Source organism: Stigmatopora argus, chromosome 4 (assembly GCF_051989625.1).
Source record: "Stigmatopora argus isolate UIUO_Sarg chromosome 4, RoL_Sarg_1.0, whole genome shotgun sequence".
Taxonomy (NCBI): domain Eukaryota; kingdom Metazoa; phylum Chordata; class Actinopteri; order Syngnathiformes; family Syngnathidae; genus Stigmatopora; species Stigmatopora argus.
Window position 1 is genome coordinate 6,818,656 of NC_135390.1, and position 19,725 is coordinate 6,838,380.

The 19,725-nt window shown below is 39.9% G+C and overlaps 1 protein-coding gene across 2 annotated transcripts; it reads left to right on the forward strand.

The window, feature by feature from the left end:
• The first annotated feature begins 6,274 nt into the window (after positions 1-6,274).
• On the forward strand, positions 6,275-10,320 carry tmem74 (transmembrane protein 74). Of its 2 annotated transcripts, none has more exons than XM_077599761.1 (2): positions 6,275-6,402; positions 6,907-10,320. In XM_077599761.1, exon 2 carries the CDS (start codon positions 6,958-6,960, stop codon positions 7,780-7,782), a length of 825 nt encoding a protein of 274 aa, XP_077455887.1. In that variant the 5' UTR covers positions 6,275-6,402; positions 6,907-6,957; the 3' UTR covers positions 7,783-10,320. The 2 variants fall into 2 exon arrangements, with proteins under 2 accessions (XP_077455887.1, XP_077455886.1); XM_077599760.1 differs by having other exon boundaries at positions 6,280-6,406.
• The last annotated feature ends 9,405 nt before the right edge of the window (positions 10,321-19,725 follow it).

A 19,725-nucleotide genomic window follows, 5' to 3' on the forward strand; every position in this document is an offset into this window, starting at 1 on the left:
TAATTGAACATTTAATAAAGAACTCAAATGAATAGCTTAAGGGCTCTGTAATGTTGCATTTAATGATGCAGTGAGGGTCCGTGCTCGGAGATATGTCCAGCAAATTGACACTTTGCTGGCAGAAAGTCCTACGCCCACTTGAATCATATCTAGTATGAGGGGCAGTTTGTAATGCAATTATGTTGAATTTGATTGGGCACAGGTATATGAATTCTGATAGCAAATGAGTCATATCACTTCAACGGTTCTCTGTTGCCAGCCTCGCTGCAACTCCTTTGGGTCCCCCTATCAAAAGCCAGATGGTATTCATGTATCTATGCCAAGGACAAATAGTGACAGATTAAAGGGGATGTTCTAAATAATCATATATTCTTATTGGACATGATTATTATTGGTTTTGTCTATCCATTCACAGATCCATTTTATCTGGCCCATCAGATAATGTGGCTGATTCGTCTAATTCGCTGGATTTAAGTGCTAGTCTCCCTGTGAGGCGTGGATTCAAATCCCACCACTGTCACAGGCATTTCTGAGACTGTTGCCGATTACCTACTTTCATCCTTTCTGTGTTGAGTTTGAATGTTCTCACCATGTTTGTGTGGATTTTCTTTGGGGCTGTTCTTTTCTCTCACCTCTCAAAAACATGCATGATTTAAATTGAAAAATAAAACACATTCCCTGATCAGCCAATCGCAGGGCACACAATGATAGGGACAACCACTTATGTTCATTGACCTACCATATGCATGTTTTTGGGATGTGGGAGGAAACTAGAGTACATACCCACAGATCTGGGGATAACATGCAAACTCCACACAAGAAGAAACCAGGGATTGAACCCTCGATCGCAGAACTGTGAGACCAACGTGCTAACCACCAGGCCTTCCTGTGCCGGATCACAAAGAAAATAATTTTTGAATGGAAATAATTTCTTTTGTATCAAGTAGTTCCATAAAATAATTTGATCTGGAGTTAGATGTTTTTATTTTGACTGGCATTCATTATAATAAAAATACCTAGTTTCACATAAAATCATTTGATGGAAGTACCTGACAAAAATATGATAATTTAATTTATATTTTTTCCAGTGCTGACTCATAAAATGAAATCTGTCATGACAAGCTGTCCCCAGAGCTTGCCTGGTGACAGAATAAAATAAATGAAAGTCTATGAAAGATGGTGGAAGATGAAGTTTGTTGAGTAAAACCTACTCCTGACCAGTTTAGAATTAGACACTCATTTGCCAGATCACTAGACATGGAGTTAGAGTACACCCATTTTGTATTTAATTATTTAGTTTTTGTTTTTTTCTGGATTTTCACTATCTAGCGATTGAAAATTTCACTGAGACATCATACAGAAGGGCAAGTGTGCTATATGCTGACAGATAGTGTTTACTTGGAGATTTAGTTCTGCTGACCCAACTATACTGGCTAGTGTGACTTATATCTTGTCAATTACGTGATCTTTCACCCAAGCCCATTTTTGTTAACCGCTGGGCTTTCAGAATTACAAGCGCATGGAAGCATATGACGGCTCTTTTCTGGCTCGGTTCAAAATGTGTGCGCTTACCATTTCCAAGACGATGGAAAATTGCTTTTTTTCACCTAGATCACACCCATGTGGATACTTCCTCCAAGATATAACTGTCATGTGTCATGTTACTGTTGTTCTGTGGAAGCTTACACAGTGACTCATCAATTAGCCCAATGCTTGCCTCCCACACATAAAACATATGTGCTTTACTTCAACTACAATATGAAAAAATCAACTACAGTAATACCTTGAGATAGGAGCTTAATGCGTTCCGAGACCGAGCTCTTATGTCGATTTACTCGTGTCTCAAATCAACGTTTCCCATAGAAAGGAACTAAATACAAATTAATTTGTTCCCACCCTCTGAAACCCCCCCACCAAAAACAGGATATTACAATGGAAAAACATGTATATATTTAAATTTTCTACTCCATTTGTTCCTCCATGTGCTTATTACAACAGATGAGGATGGTTGAGTGTTTAATTTAGCTTCTGGACAATGACAGCTCATCAGTTCTCACAGCCGCAGGGATTAAGAGGTGGAGCACACAAATTAAGGGTGTCAGCATACAGGTCCGCCGAGTAATTTTGAGTGTATATATTGGTTCTATTAATGCATGCAGTGGTGGGGGGCTGCTGTCTTTTTGAACACTTCTAGGAAAGCCTTTTAAGCATATGTTATTCTTTAGGGAAGTATGACAAGCTTCATTTGCAACTTCTCTTATAGTAGCTCACATAAAAATGTAAAAAAGTAAGTAAAAGTAATGATACAGAATTTTTCCTAAATTGAACAAAAACATATGACAATATGAAGCCGGTTTGCGGTTATAGCAGATGTTGTTGTTTTTTTACTAAATGTTGCAGGTTAGTTTAGCTAAAGAAAAGCTTTTGGGTTAAAGGTTTAGAATGTTTGGGGAAAAACTGCTTGTCTCCTAAAGATTTGTTCTGTACTTCACTGAGGTTGGGGTCAGGCCTCTGTAGGTGAGTAAAAGTAGGTAACCCAAACATGACTCCATGGATCTTGCTGACAAGCCAAAAACCTGGAGAAGGTTTGCACTGAGAATGTAAACTTTCCCTTTTCAAATTGATGGTTGGGAACAACCCAATTTGGATTTTTAGTTTACAATATATTATAGATTAAAATGGATTGGGGTGCATTTTTGATGGTAAAGGAGAAACAAAGACCCAGGAGAAAATGGTAAATAACAAAAATAGTAAATAAGTATGATGGAGCCATGTTTGGAGTTTATTTTAAACTTCAGAAATCCATTAGTGAGTCTATATTGCCCTCTCGTGGTATTAGTTTAGTATTTTATTTTTAAATAAAGTTATTGTAAGACATTTTGGGTGAGTTCATTACTGTGCTGCCCTTGCGCTTGAATCATCAATTAATATTTTTTTTATACCCCTTCCACTTATTATGGTCATGGTTGTGCTTACCCCTTCCCTTAGGCGTAAGGTTGGCTATTTGTATCTGCATTCTTTCTACTGTCACAATGAAATTTCCCGAATACGGGATGAATAAAGTTATCCAAAATCCAATCCAATTTTCCTGGTCACCAGTCCATCACAGGACACATAAGGTGCATCAGAAAAGTATTCCCAGGGCTTCTCTTTTTCCACAATTAATCATGTGAAAGTTGATTTTTTTTTAAATTACAAGATATTATTTTGTTATATTATTATTTATTCATTATTTGTTTGTTGTTGTTATTTGTGCACTTCATTGTTAAGGTTTAAATCTCATTATTCTTGTAGAGTGACAATAAAAGCATTCAATTCAATTCAATTGTGCTTCCAGGGTGGATAAGAAGTTAACAAAATTGAATGTATTGTAAGGTCTCCAGGTTCCTGCTGCTGCAAACTTTAACCCTCGGGCTGCTATTGGACCGGTGCTGAGTGGTACACGATTTCTACAAACATCTGGCATTCACACCAAAGATTTATGTTGGCCCCTTTTACAAAGGAGTAGCATCATCTGTCTACTCTACCACATAGGCTTGACTGATAGATCACTCTCGATATGGTTGGAGGGTTATCCTCGTTCCAAAAGGCTCTTAAAGATAAATTCTCTGTCTTCATGCCCAACTTGTGCTCTGACATATACTATGAACGCATTCATTCATTTTCCAAACCGCTTATCTTCAGAAAGAGTGACAAAGGGTGCTGGAGACTATACAAGCCAACTATGGGCAGCAGGTGAAGGACACCCTGAATTGGTGGTCATCCAATCGCAGGGCCCAAGGAGACGGACAACAATCCATGCTCACACTATACCTAGGGGCAATTTAGCATGTCCAAACAGTCTACCATGCATGTGGGATGTGGGAGGAAACCGGAGTGTCCGGACAAAACCCAAGGAGAATTTCCATACAAGAGGGTCCAAACCTGGGCTTGAACCCTTGATCTCAGAACTGTGAGGCTGATGTGCTAACCACTGCCCTACCATACTGCTCTGACTGGATTTATTAAATGAAATATACATTAATCACGTAGCTTTAACATCCAAAGGTTTTATTCCACCCAACTGCATTTAGCAATGTGAATTAATCGTTAAATATTATTGTGTGAATGGTCCTAGTATAAAAAATACCCACACAAAATTTGAATATGTACCCATCTACACATTAAACTTGAGTCTGTTGTTCTATTGTCGTCTTTCTTAATGTCTGAAAGGTTTCATTTGAGCATACAGACACTGTGTACCTATTTCAAACCAAAGACACCACCAGGCCCTATAAATAATCCAAATGGAACGTTTGCACTGGCCCACTAAACTGTCTGAGACCTTTTAAAATGCTGTCTGGCTTTTGCATGTTCAGTCAAGTATGTTTTTTACTTGCTTGTAGTTCAAGATGAGATCGACCGATTATTCCCAAACTCATGACTCAAAGTGCTTTGGGAAGTTAATAAGAAACTAAAGAAATAATAACATATTTCAAATCTTTGTGGATATACTTTATTTATACTTTTTCATGTTTGCCCCGGGCTTGCGTCGATTTTTTCCAGGTACATCTCCCACAAACAAGCAGGGATAGGCTGGTTGAACAGTCTAAATTGCCACTACGTATGTGTGAGTGTGAATAGTTGCCGGTCTCCTTGTGCCCTGCGATTTGCTGGTCCAACTCCTGAACCACTTATCCTCACAAGGATGATGGGGGTGCTGGAGCCTCTTTCAGCTAACTACAGGCACCAGGCGGGGGACACCCTGAATCTGTAGCCAGCCGATCGCAAGGGCACTAGGAGACTGACAACCACTCACATTCACACTCATCCCTCGGGGCAATTTATAGTGTACAATCAGCATATCATTACTATTAGTGGAATGTGATAGGAAACCAGAGTACATGCAAACTCCACACAGGTAGAGCGACCTGGATTTTAACCTAGGACCTCAGAACTGTAAGGCTGACACGCCAGGCCACTCACACTCATACCTAGGGGAAATTAGAGTGTTCAACGAGCCTACCACGAATATTTTGAAATGTAGGTCAGGAAACCAGAGAACCTGGAGAAAACCCACTCAAGCCCCGGGAGAACATGCAAACTTCATACAGGAGGAACGACCTGGGATTGAACCGAGGACTCCAGAACTGTGAGACCGAGGCGCTAACCACTCAACCACCAGGCCGCCACATTAATACATTATATATTAAAATATACATCAGAGAAAAGAGCTCTAAGGATGGAGACCATATAAAATCAAGCTCTTAAATTTGCATCAAGGCACAGATCATGTGATCCATTAGGTCTCAAGATTAAAAATGCTTGGATGTCTTTGACATGGTCACTAATCTTCTGAGAGATTTCAACAACAGATGGTGTATGATACAGATAATTTTACAGGTTTGTTTGCACAACAGTGCTGCTGGTTATTTTATCTTTATTTATTTATATATATATATATATATATATATATGTATGTATATATACATATATATATATGTATATATATATATATATATATATATATATATATATATATATATATATATATATATATATATATATATGTATATATACATATATACATATATATATATGTATATATATATATATATATATATATATATATATATATAATACCATTCAACTTTGGAGTGCCTAATGTGGATTTTATTGATTAATAACACAAATAATGTATATATGACAGACCATCCATTCATTAATTTGGCATACTGCGTATCCTCACAAGCGTCGTGGGGGGTGCTGGAGCCTATGCCAGCCAACTATGGGCACCCGGCGGGGGACATCCTGAATTGCTTGCCAGCCAATGGCAGGGCACAAGGATAAGGACAGCCATTCACGCTCACACTCATACCTAGGGGAAATTTAGAGTGTTGAACAAGCCTACTCTGGTTTTTTTTTTAATGTGGGAGGAGTACCCGGATAAAACCCATGCAACCTACAGGAAGGTCCGGACCTAGGGTCGAACCATCGGTCTCAGAACTGTGAGGCTGACGCGCTAACCATCCTGTTATATATGTACCTACTAATGTTTTCACCAGTGGAGGTCAACATTTCAACTCAGATTACCAAATCCTTGATTTTTTATATATTTTTTATATTATTATTCTCATAGTAGACAAGGGTCAGGTAGCTTTAAAGGCTCCCCTTTTGTGACTGGGTGAGCCTGGTGCTGATTTGGTCAGCTCCTCTCAGCAGTGCATGCGGGCAGCGGATGCTTGAATGTGGGTGGGGCTAAGAAAGCGCTCCAATCCAAGCAACCTCTGGTGTCGTGACGTCACACGCGACATGGAGACGGCAGCCGAGGCGTGTATTAAAACCCTTTCTGATAAATCTTCCTTGGCGTTGGAAACCTGCTGAGGCGCGTTTCAGCGTGACAAAAGGATCCTGAAGACCACGGTTGGTGTGTGATTTAATCTAACGTACTGACACATGTTTTTCTTTAGGTATAGTAATCGATCGGCAGCATCTCAAACTGTATATTTTAGCAAGGGTATAGAAGATGTTGGTTATGGATATTTTAGAGGAACCCATACGATGTATTTTTTAAACGTTGTATAGGCTTAGTAGATTACGATCTGCTTACATTTCAAAAGCAGTTTACAAGGTGCGTGCTTGCACTAAACCTTTAGAATATAGTTTAATCTTGGTTTAGGGTGAACGTGGATCCCTCCTCTAATTGGATAGAAAGCTATTTAGCTCATCACATTTATCGTAGGCGTCTTTCGAGATGAGTTAACGGATTTCTCTAATCATTTTAAAAGTGGATTCACACAGTTCCATCTGTGAGTGAGGCGCATATCTTTTCCGCACCGTAAACGCCTTTGCGCACAAACAGAGGCGAGTGGAGTTTATTTATTGGGCTCATCTAATTAACATGCACCATTTGACTTGTCTCATTAGTGATGCTGTCCAGCGTCACAACAAAAGGGAGGAAGACGGAACCGAGACCGAATGGCTTCGCCGGCGCTGTCTTTAAAAAGGGACGCCAATAAGCTGTCACAATCTCCCGCCGGGCTTGAACACCTCGCCGCGGTGCTGCACGTCCGCAAACCGAGCGAATCAACACGAGGGGGCCCCCTCGGGGACGGCGGCTGTACCCCGGCCCGGAGCTGCCATGACTGGTGTCATTTGGCCGCGAAACGTGCCGAAGTCAAACTGCGCCCTCTAGGGGAGGAGAAAGTGCGCGTTTGCTGCGACGAAGAATTGGAGACATCTTTCACCTACATAGATGAGAACGTCAATCTGGCAATCGGCAGCCCGGACACGAGCCGCAAAAGTTGTCAAAGAAACGTGCGCAACTGCGAGCCGTGCTCTGAGACGGTACCAGAATGTTCGTTCATGTCCGAGGATGATCTATCATTTGGGGAGGCATCGGGGTCCTCGGTGGACTACTGGTTTATAAGCGCAGTCACGTTTTTGGTGACTGGCATCTCCTTGGTGATCATCTCCTACACCGTGCCCCGGGAGGTGGTCGTGGACAAGGACAGTGTCTCGGCCAGGGAGATGGAGAAGCTGGAACTGGAGAGCGCACGCATTGGAGGTCACCTGGACCGTTGTGTGATCGCGGGACTGTGCTTGTTGACTTTGGGTGGGGTTGTGCTTTCCACTCTGCTCATGATCTCCATGTGGAAAGGAGAGATGTACAGAAGGAAAGTTATTGCTTATTCCAAACGGTCCGCCAAACTCTACGGTTCCATCAGCCTGAAAACTAAATCCAGTCCCAGTCACTCATCTGCACACTTGTCCCTTGAGGATATAGTGGAGAGCTTGAACTAGCAGGGCAGTTTTGTGTCCAGTAATGGACATGTGGTCACCAATGATTTATCGTTGTGAGTATTGCATGTGCAAGTCTGCAATGTTTCAGGTTTATGTTGTATACGCTCTGAAAAAAAAGGCATAATTTATATCAGGGGTGCTCAAAAAGTCGATCGCGATCTACCAATATGTCGCCAAAGTCCTATTGGTAGATCACAGGACAGTAAGATTTGATACCATACCTGTTTATACACTTACCTTGCATTGGAGTCTAATGCGAGGTATATCAGCATACATAACTGTTGAACTTTGAAAGGTAGATTATGAGAGGTTGATACCTTGAAAAGTAGATATTGGAACAAAGAAATGTGAGCAGCCCTGATTTATATGCTTTGATGCTTTTTCTGTGGCACTCATTGGCGCCACGGGTAAGTTGGATTCTAGCCCAGTTGGATTTGGACATGTCATCATCCATTCTCAATAATTTATTGTAAAGGAATCAAATGAATTCTCATGTAATTTCAAAAGGGCAAAGCGTTGTGATACCATATTGTGCTTTTAGATTCAAGTATGAATACATTTTTTAAATTATTTTATTACTTATACACACGTCAATAGATATGTATTTTAATATCCCCCTGCTACTCGAAGTCTAAGGCATTTGGCAGTGTTTAAATACCACATGTTTTTCTTTTTCAACCTTCATACTTAAATATGGTCTTAGATACATCCAGTTACTATACCTCTTGTCCTCATAGGTGAGCTGAAGCCTATTCAATCAGTTTTTTTACAGTAAATCTTGGACAATTGGCCAATCAATCCCAGAAAACAACCATTAACACTCAGAGTATTGAAGACAAACCAGTTAATCTAACAGGGGAACATAACCTGTTTTTAGATTTCATGACATACATCATTACGTACTGCTTTATGTAACTGTATTTCACAGCTTACAAAAACAACAACAACAAAAAGAAGGTTTTAGGTTTTAATAAGTAGAAGAGTGACTAAATACACTTTTTGAGGGGGAGGCTGTATTTTAAATATGACAAACATTGATATTTGGCATTCTATTTTACCTTTGAAAGTCTCTTACATTGCAGGACGATGGTGGCATATGCTGTTTTTGGAATGTTCCCAACTCCAGTCTTCCCACCATAGAGCATCTCTATGTTATCCTTAAGGGGTACATTACTTCATGTTTATCGCCTGCTAAATGACTAAACCGGTGGTTTTGATGTGAGTTACAGTTTGGAAACCTCTAAATTCAATTGTTCCATAAGGGATAGACACGAACTCTCAGTCTGCCCATAATTCTGACAGTGCCAAGATTTTACAATACAGGCATAGATTAAAATGAACCCTCCATAGAAAAGAATTCTGCATTTATTTAAATAGTCATTAGTAGGCATTTTGATTTACCTGTCTGTGTAGCAACTCAACTTAATATGAATTTGTTAACTACAGTTACATGGTTGTAACATATATTTCTTTTTCAAAGAGGAAAGAAAAGTTTCAACACAGAATGCCAAATTGAAGCATAGAGTTTGTTTGGCCCACCACTTTGTAGGATACCACTTCTCATAAATGACACTCACTGTCACCTGAGCTTACAATATTAGTACAATCAGCATCCTCACAACAGTCACAAATACTGGAATGCATTTTGGTGTACTGGAAATCTTGAAGCGCTTCTGTTTATTATTAAAGCTATTCATTTTTAATGTGAAGGTTCTCAACCACAAAATCATACACAGACACATTTCAGGAAATTGCAGTTGTCCCTAGAGTGGAGGTGTGTCGGGCTTCTAAGAGGTTCATCCTGTAGGATATATACATTGCAATGGTGTGCATGGTAATATCCAGTGACATTCCCTCTCTGGTGCAGTGCTGAGGTAAGCCAGTAAGCCCGGCTTTGTGCATCTGAGCCAAATCTCCAAGTGGCTTTGACTGAGCTCAGCGATTCGACTGCATTGGACATCCCCCCAACCCCCATGCATGATGTACACTCCCTCTTTTCTGTGGCTTCTCTATACTATTCAGCTTGAAATTATTTCTAAATAATACATCATTGTGTTTAGACCTTAATCACGGAAAAGCTGCAACACAGTGTTTATGTGTTGGCATATGGTCTTGAATGATGGCAGCCAAATTATCATTTGAAAGCTGATAAGCATTTTCCTCAGTCAAATCTCTGGGATAGCAATATCTTGGTATTAACCATATTAAGGAAACACAGAGAGGAATGCTTTCCTGCAAGAAACATTAAGTTTATATTTGGTACAATAAGTGATTTGTTCTGAAACACCACAATGTACATTTTTAACACAAACATGGTACTCCCTCAGCCACCCTCTGAGATTTAGCTTAGAAATCATTGGTTTAATGATTTTCTTTTTTATGCAAAAGAAGAATGTATTTTAACAGTATGCATATTTCACTGTTGTAATGATGAATCCTGCTGCAGATGATTGCAGTCATATGTACCAGCAGAGAATAAAACACACCGCGAGGAGTCTCTGTGTGTATGTACTCATAAAAATGGGCTCATAAATCATGCACATGCACAGAGTCTCATTCTCATTTGCTTTAAGTCTTATGCAAAGATCTTGAATTGAATGCTGTGTGTGCTTTGGATTCCAAGAGTTTCATTCTATTACCTGCTTCCTTGATTTTAAATTACAGTAAAACTCATGGATACGTCTCTATTAATGAGATGCACCCTCATGACTGCAGGTAAACAACCTCGGGCTATTTACTGCATATCTTTTATTCTCAAAACTGCCACAGTATTCAAGAGATGGGATTATTATACCTGCAGAACACAGTGATTAGATTCAGTTCAAGAGCTATGTAAAAAAATGTCTTTAGTGCAGTATCACTTTGTAAAGTACAACACAATATGAAATCATATCATATCTGTCAATACACGTATACGTTATTTGATCATTTGAAATTGTGTATGACGTATAACAACGTTTGTATGGATTTTTTATTTTTTTTAAGTAGGTACGTTTTTTTTTTAGAACCGATCTCATTTTACCAATTGCGGCTCTAATCCGGAATATCTCGGTAACTGGTATCAGACCAGTTAATATTGTCATGCTTTAAGCACAATATGCACCCGCACATTCCCCTTTCACACATCCACCTTTTCACTATATAAATATAGCGCGTTAGCAAGGAATGTACCCAGACAGTCAAGCTGTCAGCATCATAGAGCAACATCTGCAGAATCTTGAATTTAGTGAATACAAGAGGCGGACCAATTGATTGGGCACTACGTCTACTTGGGGGGGAACATTTTAGACTTTTAAGTGCGCCCTATGTGAGTAAATATGTGCCGCGTTGCATTTGTATGGTTTATTTTCACTTAATAAGGGGAATTGCAATCATTAATAAGGGGAGCATTTGGCTGGGGTTTCTCCTGCTTTGGCTCAAAACGCGACACATGTATTTTCATGCCATATTATAAACCATGCTGTACATTTTATTAGGCCGGCCTACACTGATATAAGTGTACAGGCGCAGCGTGTGTTTTCCCATTACACTGAAGGGGAATTTTGTGGAAAAAAGGCACACTTTTACAGCACTGCTAAATATTGAGTAGAAGCTTAAGCGCAAAGTAGATATTCTGATCTTGCGCACGAGGGAAGTAATCTTTGCTAGTTGAATGTTAGCAACAAAAATGATTGTAGTATATGTTTTGTTCCTTAAAATGACAATAAAGCCAGGGGTTGGAGTATGAGTGGTTACCACGTCCACCTCACAGTTCTGATGTAGAGGGTTCGATCCCAGGTTCGGGGTTACAAGGGTCACGGGGGCTGCTGGAGCCTATCCCAGCCAACTATGGGCAGCAGGCAGGAGACACCCTGAATTGGTTTGCCAGCCAATCACAGGGGACAATAAGACAAACAACCATTCACACAATTCACAAAAAAACATTCATGTTTTGAAGATATGGAAAGAAACCAGAATACCCGGAGAAAAAAACATTCAGGCCCAGGCCCGAGGAGAACAAACAAAGCAAACTCCACCAGTGGTGAGCTGCAAAAATGCCATTTACGCTTTATTAAAATAAAAAAAATAAAAAATTGTGACAAAAAGCTTGGTTGGAACTTTATATGTATATGTACGTATTCAAAATGCCATTAAAAGTTCATGCGCACAGCCATATTTGGTCACCAGGGGGCAGTCCCAGCTCACTCTGGATTATGCCACAAGCCAAAATGTATGGTTGTCTTAGTAAAATTTTTTTTTTTTTTTTAAAAATCAATATGCCCATCACTGTACTCTGGCGTGTTACTCCATTTCAACTGTTGCTTGCTAGAAAAGCCCAGACGCCGAATTGATGTGCCTACCATTCTAATTATGGCAACTCCCAAGAAAATTGTTCAGGTGGGATAGTTTTGACAAACATAAAACCAAACAAACATGAAAATCACCAGATATTCATCCGATTGCAAATATTGCTCCAGGAACCTTATATATATTTTTTTCATTTTGACCAAAAGAGAAACTGTAGGTTATGAATTGGAATTGTGGATTTGTTTTCCATATCTCCCTCCTCTACCACACCCGAATCAAATGATCAACTCATCAGCAAGCTGCCCACAAGCTTCATACCAATTCCCATTATTTGATTTAGGTGTGTTGGTGGAAGGAGACATGGAAAACAGACTGGATAGGCTCTCGAGGACCGGACTTGGCCACCCCTGTTTTAAAGTGATGAAGAAAAAGGTCTGGAAATCAAAGGTTTTGATGCAAAGCACAGTGGTTTTGCTCTGAGTGGCTGGAAATCCACCATCAGCTTCTGTGTCATGGTTTACACACTTTTTTTGCCAAATTGTCACAGATTTTGAAACTCTGAAAGGGCAATCATTATTGCCTCTTACAAGCCAAGTGGCTGATGTAAATTTGGAAAATTTTCAACAGTTGTAATCTTTCTACATGTTTAATGACCTGTAGCAATTCAGGCAATTTCCCATAGTTTTATCGATGCATAAAAAATCCATAATACTTGGGACCCAGCTTTTGAACTAATAGCAGGAGCCTTCCTCGCATAACCAACTAAATAAGTTTGGGGACTTAAGCGTGGATTGGTTTGAAATGACAGCACTTTAATGCTAAGATCACTTATGTTCCCAGTGGTTTCATGTGTAATCTCTTTATCCTTGAGGAGTGCTCAACTATAGTTGCAGTATTGATATTTGCTTGGTTCCTCTGTAAGCAAATCTGTTCAGGTAAGCAGAACCTAACCCAGCAGCTGCTATCAGCAAATTTCCCAAAGGTGTAACAATACACCTTCACAATGCTAATTCTGTACCTCGTGTGTACTGTATATACAGGCAGGATTGTGTACTTGCTGTGTATTAAGGTTTGCACATGTTTAGGTGTCACCTTTAAGAGGTGCTGACTCAAGGATAAAACAGGCTGCGGTCAGAATTTAGATTGCAATAGGCTTTTATTGACATTGCAACATAACACAATGAAATATTACAATGTATACATCTGCATGCTTAACTGTGAATCAGTAGAATAATCAAAAGTGGAATCCAGACTTCCAAAAGGAAAATAATGTGTCATCTTGGACTAATACTGTCAGAGAGGTGAAAGCTGAAAATGTGTTCATAATTTTCAGTATTCAACAACTTTACCACATCAAACATCAGTCCCTTATGTTTGATTAGCTTATTTTGGTGTCCGAGCTCAACATTAGCTCTTGTGCGGAAATGTTTTTAGTGGCACTCACGATGAGAGGCATCAAGGTCCTCTGACAGTGAATGCGAACCACAGGCTGCCTCTAGGTAACATGATATAGCTTCAGACCTAAACCTAAATAAGAAAGGATATTGTTACTGAGCGACAAAACTCCAGGAGGCCATTGCATCCCTCCAAGAAGCGGTTAGCTAATTTGACCACATAACCACAACCTGCATGACAGGTTAATTCATCTCAAATGTATTTGAATAGGACCGAAACCTAATACATTTAAAACTAACAATCATGTGAAGACCCACACTGAGAAAGACTCAAGAACAAAGACAAATGTGTGAAAAGGCCAAGGTTAAATACAACACCACACTTGCAGTGTTGTGGATTGTGGACCAACAACGTTTAAAGGCAGTGGCAGGTATCTTTACCTTCTTATTTGAATTCATTTCATATTTGGATTACATGAGTTTTTGTGCAGATGTAACACAAGGCAATGTACGACATCAAAAATGAAGTCTGAAAAGGTCAACTTTTCAAATAGAACTTATCAAATATGCCTTTGTTATGGCGAGAGCTCCATTTATCAGTGGATGGCACAGCCAAAAATAAGTTTCCACTTCAATTGATTACTTTGAGGGTAAGAACTTAAGCCAAACTTGTCTGAGACATGACTTCATTTTTCAGTTGCTTCCACCACTGCCTTATCCAAACAGGATATTTTTAGTCAGAGTGCACCCGGGATGGTTGGAAACCTCCTCGTTGCAAATCTCCTTGGGCAACATCATTTAGCCTTTGAGTAAGTCTTTACTAAGCCATTTGTGGCTGGTGCTCTAACATCTCAGTTTTGAATCATTTCAAATCTCATAAAAATATTGTATGCTGTCTGATCCTTTTATTCGGGTTGTCATATTATCATCATCATTATGATGAAGACAATTGGTAGCTCACCTAAGTTCAGAGATCGAAGCCTTAAGTGTTACGTTCACATGCTCATTTAGTGCCTTTTTGGCATTTTATGTTAGGTTAATTGAGCAGTCTTAATGTAAAGTGTGTTATGTTAGTTTTTCTATATGCTGTATGTGCCGGTACTCGGACGTTTGGTCGCCGGACGTTTGGTCGCCGGATGTTCGGTCGCCGGATGTTCGGTCGCCGGACGTTTGGTTGCCGGACGTTTGACAACATGACAGAGAGTTTACTGTTTAAACCAGCTCTAATATCTAAATATCTACTGTTGAAACCAGCTCTCAAAATTATATTCACCCGGGCGACCAAACGTCCGGGCGACCAAACATCCGGCGACCAAACGTCCGGCGACCAAACGTCCGGCGACCAAACGTCCGGTCACGGTATGTGCCCTGTAAGTGGCTTGCAACCAGTTCAAACTGCAGTCTGTATACACGCAGCTCAGATAAACTATGGCAGCCTTGCGATCCTTGTGAGGATAACTAGCCCAGATAATGACTTGATGGCATAGGATATGATAAAATAGGACTGGAGAGCAATAAATTGGATAGGACAGGATTAGGAGAGCTCAGGACAGAAGTTCTTCAATGCGGTTCAGGAAAGTGGAGTAAGCTGGAGGAAAAGACTGATGAAGTATGGGCTTATGTTCAACCATTCTTTATCCCGGAGAGCGCTGACAAAACTCACATCGCTCCAATCAACAACATGAATGGGTTGCTCATCCTGCTGCCCTAACAGAGCATTAATACATGTCATAAAGGAAAAGGAAGAGCAGGTGATTGTTGTAGTCCCCATGTTGGCATGATCATGGACCACCCTATGATCGGTGGCAGCAAATTCACATTGCAAAATGACATTGTCAAGTGAGGTGACACTGACAGTGGCCCACTGACCAATCAGTGCTATGGCCTCTAATTCTCACTTTGGTGAGGTTAAATCCAGCTTCATCCATGTAGATGTATTCACCGGGACCTTTCATCCCATCCAGTTGAAAAACTCCCAGTATGGATGCTCACTTAACAGTGGCTGTACTAACTACTAATAATATATGAGACTTTTTTTTATGAGACGTTTCTGTGTTGTACATTGGAATATGCATTTTATGCTCACATTTATTTTATCTGCTTTGTCTCACAGCAGGCAAAAGACGGCTTGTCTAGAGCAGACAAGAAAAAACATCTGCAGATCTGTTTCCTGTGTTGTACTTGGCATCTTTGCATTGCTTTCTCAGACAGACTCAGTCTTTTGGCAGCAATGGTAGATGAAAAAGGAAATGAGGTGATCTGATAGATCAATCTTACAGTAAAACCACTCAACCATTGCAGGGAAGCTATGTAGATTGCATCTCCCACAGCCTCTCTGATCCTCAACACAGAGGATGTTTAATGGGCTGTTTGTAATAACCTGGCCAGTGGTCTTGCCTAAATTGTGTTTACACTAAAAAGCATCATTCACATCATATTTTCAAACAGGTCTGCTCAGCTTAATTGAGATGTATAAACAAATGACAATCTCGCTTCACCTCTTGATCACCTCATTGGTTTGCTGTGTCACAGGGCTTCTTATGATATAAATTGTATCAAAACTGTAATACAGTTATTTGTCATGCATGACCTCCCTGTATCCCAACAATGATGACATTGCATTTAGCTCTTATTAGTGAATTATGAACATATTTGATCTCTGAGAGGATAACAAAGAACAAAGTACTGAAACAATGGAGGGAGGGCATCCTGAGGAATATGGATGCACATATTTTACAGACTGAAGCATCTTGTTTAAATTCAAAACGCTGTTATTCTGTTCAAAAACAGGTAATACTTACAATGTTCAAGGCAAGCAATGAAGCAGCATGTGCCAATGTAAAAAATTGTGGCTGGAAAGTAATTGATAACAGGAACATGTTCACTATCTTACTGCTTCAGAGGGGGGAAATGCAGTGCAAGTCTCATTTTTTTTGGTTAAAAAGTGATTTTCACCTAAGTCCCGACTAGAGGTCTTCTTTTCCCCCTCACGTCCTGTATTTATGTTTTTATTACATCAAACAATTCATTGTGACCCATTAATGGCATTGTGGACCATGCATGTCAATTACAAATATTGTAATTAAGAATTCACTTTCAGCAAAACAATTGACTTTTCAACTAGAGCAATTTACACATTTGCAAAGCATTTGCATCAATGTGAATGAGTGGTTAGCACGTCGGCTCTCCAGTTTTAAGATTCGGGGTTGGGTGCCTCGAGGCATGGCGGCCTTTTGAAAACCATGGCTGTATGTTACTTGAAGATTCACTTCATTTGCTGACCTGAAGATGGCAGCATTACCCAATGTACCAGTCTCAAACAAGCGCAATAGATATTCAGTGTTTCTCTGCAAATATTGTGGTTATGATGGCTTTCACGCAGACGCAGGTACTCCATGTTTTTATGAATATTATCTTTGAATCTTATCTGATCTCATTTTCTGACCCGCTTTATCTTCACTTGTGCTGCAGCCTATCTCAGCTGACTTCAGGCCAGAGGTGAGAGACACCCTGAAATGGTGGCCAGCCAATCACAGGGCACCAGGAGGCAAACAACCATTGACGCTCACACTCATAACTAGGGGCAATTTTGTGTCCAATCAGCCTACCATGAATGTCTTTGGAATCTGGGAGGAAACCAGAGTACCCGGAGAAAACCCACACACCCTCGGGGAGAACATGCAAACTCCACACAGGTAGACCGACCCAGATTTGAACCCAGGACCCCAGAGCTGTGAGGCCGACCCGCACGACTATATGGTGCACCACATTTAAAGGCGCAGTGTCAGTAACGAGTGCTATTTCTGTATTTTCTCCGAGGTTAAAGTATTAGTATTTTCGTGACACAGCAATAGCATAATAACTCATGTTGAACAGGTGGGCATCTCACCAAAGTCATCATTAATCGAGTCAGTAATTTCTGCCTTCCTGAAAGCTCGGACTACAGTTGAGACTTCCACAGGGGATGACGACGAACATAGAATTAATGTGCTAGATCGAGCTCAACCGAAATGCAACACCGTTTTATATATCTCAGTATTCACCGCACACCGGAAATAGAGTCTGGGGGTGCTTGCCGTAGTTGCCAGAGCTGTTGCGGCTCAATATTTATCCATATATAATATATATATATATGGTATATAATATATATAGTTCGCAGTCTAGCTTTGAATGCTCTGTTGACGCCAATATAGCAGCTGGAGTCCTTTTGTCAATCCACCCGGAATGACGGCGAGCACCAAATTAGTGTGCTTGCCGTCATACTGGGTGTATTGACAAAATAACTACATATCCCAGTATGAATCGCGCACGGGGGAAAATGAAGTCGCAGGCTGCTTACCGTACTGATTTACTTTATTTTATCGTGATAACAATTTTAGTATTGGTCCATATATAAAGTGCACTAGATTATAAGGCGCCCTGTCTATTTTGGAGAAAATTTAAGACTTTTAAGTGCGCCTTATAGTCGTGAAAATACGGTAGTTTTCTTGGTAGAAAGGCATTGTTTTGCCCTCAAATTCAAATGCGTGCAAGCACACACATCTTCTGAGAGAACTTCCCTCGCCAATGTGGTATTGTGCAACATCTGGCTCCAGCTGTGTATTGATCTTGGCTGAGGTCAGGACAAGGGGTTAGGTGAAGGGGGCTGTAGTGTGAGTTAAGTGCGCGTCTTTTTTTTAAGGATCTTCCGTTTGTACCAGTGAGCATTTACGGTCAAGTGGTGCTCTGTTGCACAAGGAAAGTGAGTATCCCAAAGGAGTTCAGCCTGCTAGGACCTAAATAATTCATTCAATGCTTTGCCTCCTCAGACCTCAAGGAAGCTGCTTTGAAACGGCTTTTGAATCACATACCTATTGTGACTACAAAGATCTTCCTTTTCAATTTTTTTGCCATCCTCCTTAACCTCTTTCATTGCTTGATTTTTGATATAAAAATATTTTCTGTTCTACAATCGTTTCCTTTGTTTAAATTATTTGCCGTTGATACAGTATTGATACTTCCGATTTGATTTCTTATCACTGGTAACCTCCTTGACCCAGCCTTCTCCTACTAATCTCTCATGAATGGGGCTCTTTGCGGGAAATTCTAGCAGGGAATTCTAAATGTTCACTTCTCATGTTTCTGAGCAATACAGTGTACTGATCAGAGTTCAGATCATCATAACCTTCAAATATGCATTCTCTTAGTTCATTGGTTCATCATTTGACTCTTTCTAGAATTCATATCTCCATTGTGCTCATGTTTCTTCTCCTCCAATATTCATCACACGCGGCACCTTTCTGGGATGTTTAGAGGAAAATTAGATTGGAACTGTGACAAAAATAAAATGTAAATCATGCAAGTTAAATAAACCTGCCAAAAAGGGTGTGTTCGGCGGGGAAGAATCCTTTCTCTTCAGATCATTGATTAGCTTCTTATCATTCCCATTTCCATAGGAAATGTGTTTTACAGGAATACGTATTGTTGTTGTTGTTTGTGTTTGAAGTTTTACATACAGAAAAGATCCATCCATCAATATTCACCACTAGAGGAAGCTGGAGCCTAACCCAACTGACTTTGGACAAAGGGCTGACTTCACACTGGAGGTCACCTGTTCATCACATGGCAGTAAATACAATAATGTTGCCAAAAACTCATCGTAGTCACATAGTTGCACATTGCTGCATGAATGAATGAAGATGCTGTAATATTTTATTTTACTATTACCATGTATTTATATATTGACCATAAATCACCACCATAGATTGGAGCAAATCGATTCCAATGTCCCTTTAATGATTGAATATGTACATGCGCAAAACCAACTTTTCCTCAGGAAAAAAAACGTACTGTATTGACAACAGTAAGGAATTCAACTGGTTTCATCCAGATCTGACATTTCTGGGGTTCAGGGTTGAAACCGGTGAACTGAGTAGTGCATGTAAGCTGAATTTAACCTTCTTGTGCAGGCCATATTGAATTGAATTGAATCATTTTTTTGTCATTACTGATATTTTAATTATTTCCTTTGTATACTGTTGCTGTGTGTTTATAACTCAAATAAACATTGACATTAACAATAATCCTCGAAATTTACTCCTGAGGGCAATTTATAATATTTCAATGTTAAAAAAAAGCCACGAGCAATGTTTCAGACATTAACTTGAATGGAATGACTGGATTTCCAATGGTCATCCTCTGCCCTCACCGTAATGAAAAAAATATTGCCTGTGGACGGCATACTGATGACTTTATTCACTAATGTATTGATTGTTTGCTTAAA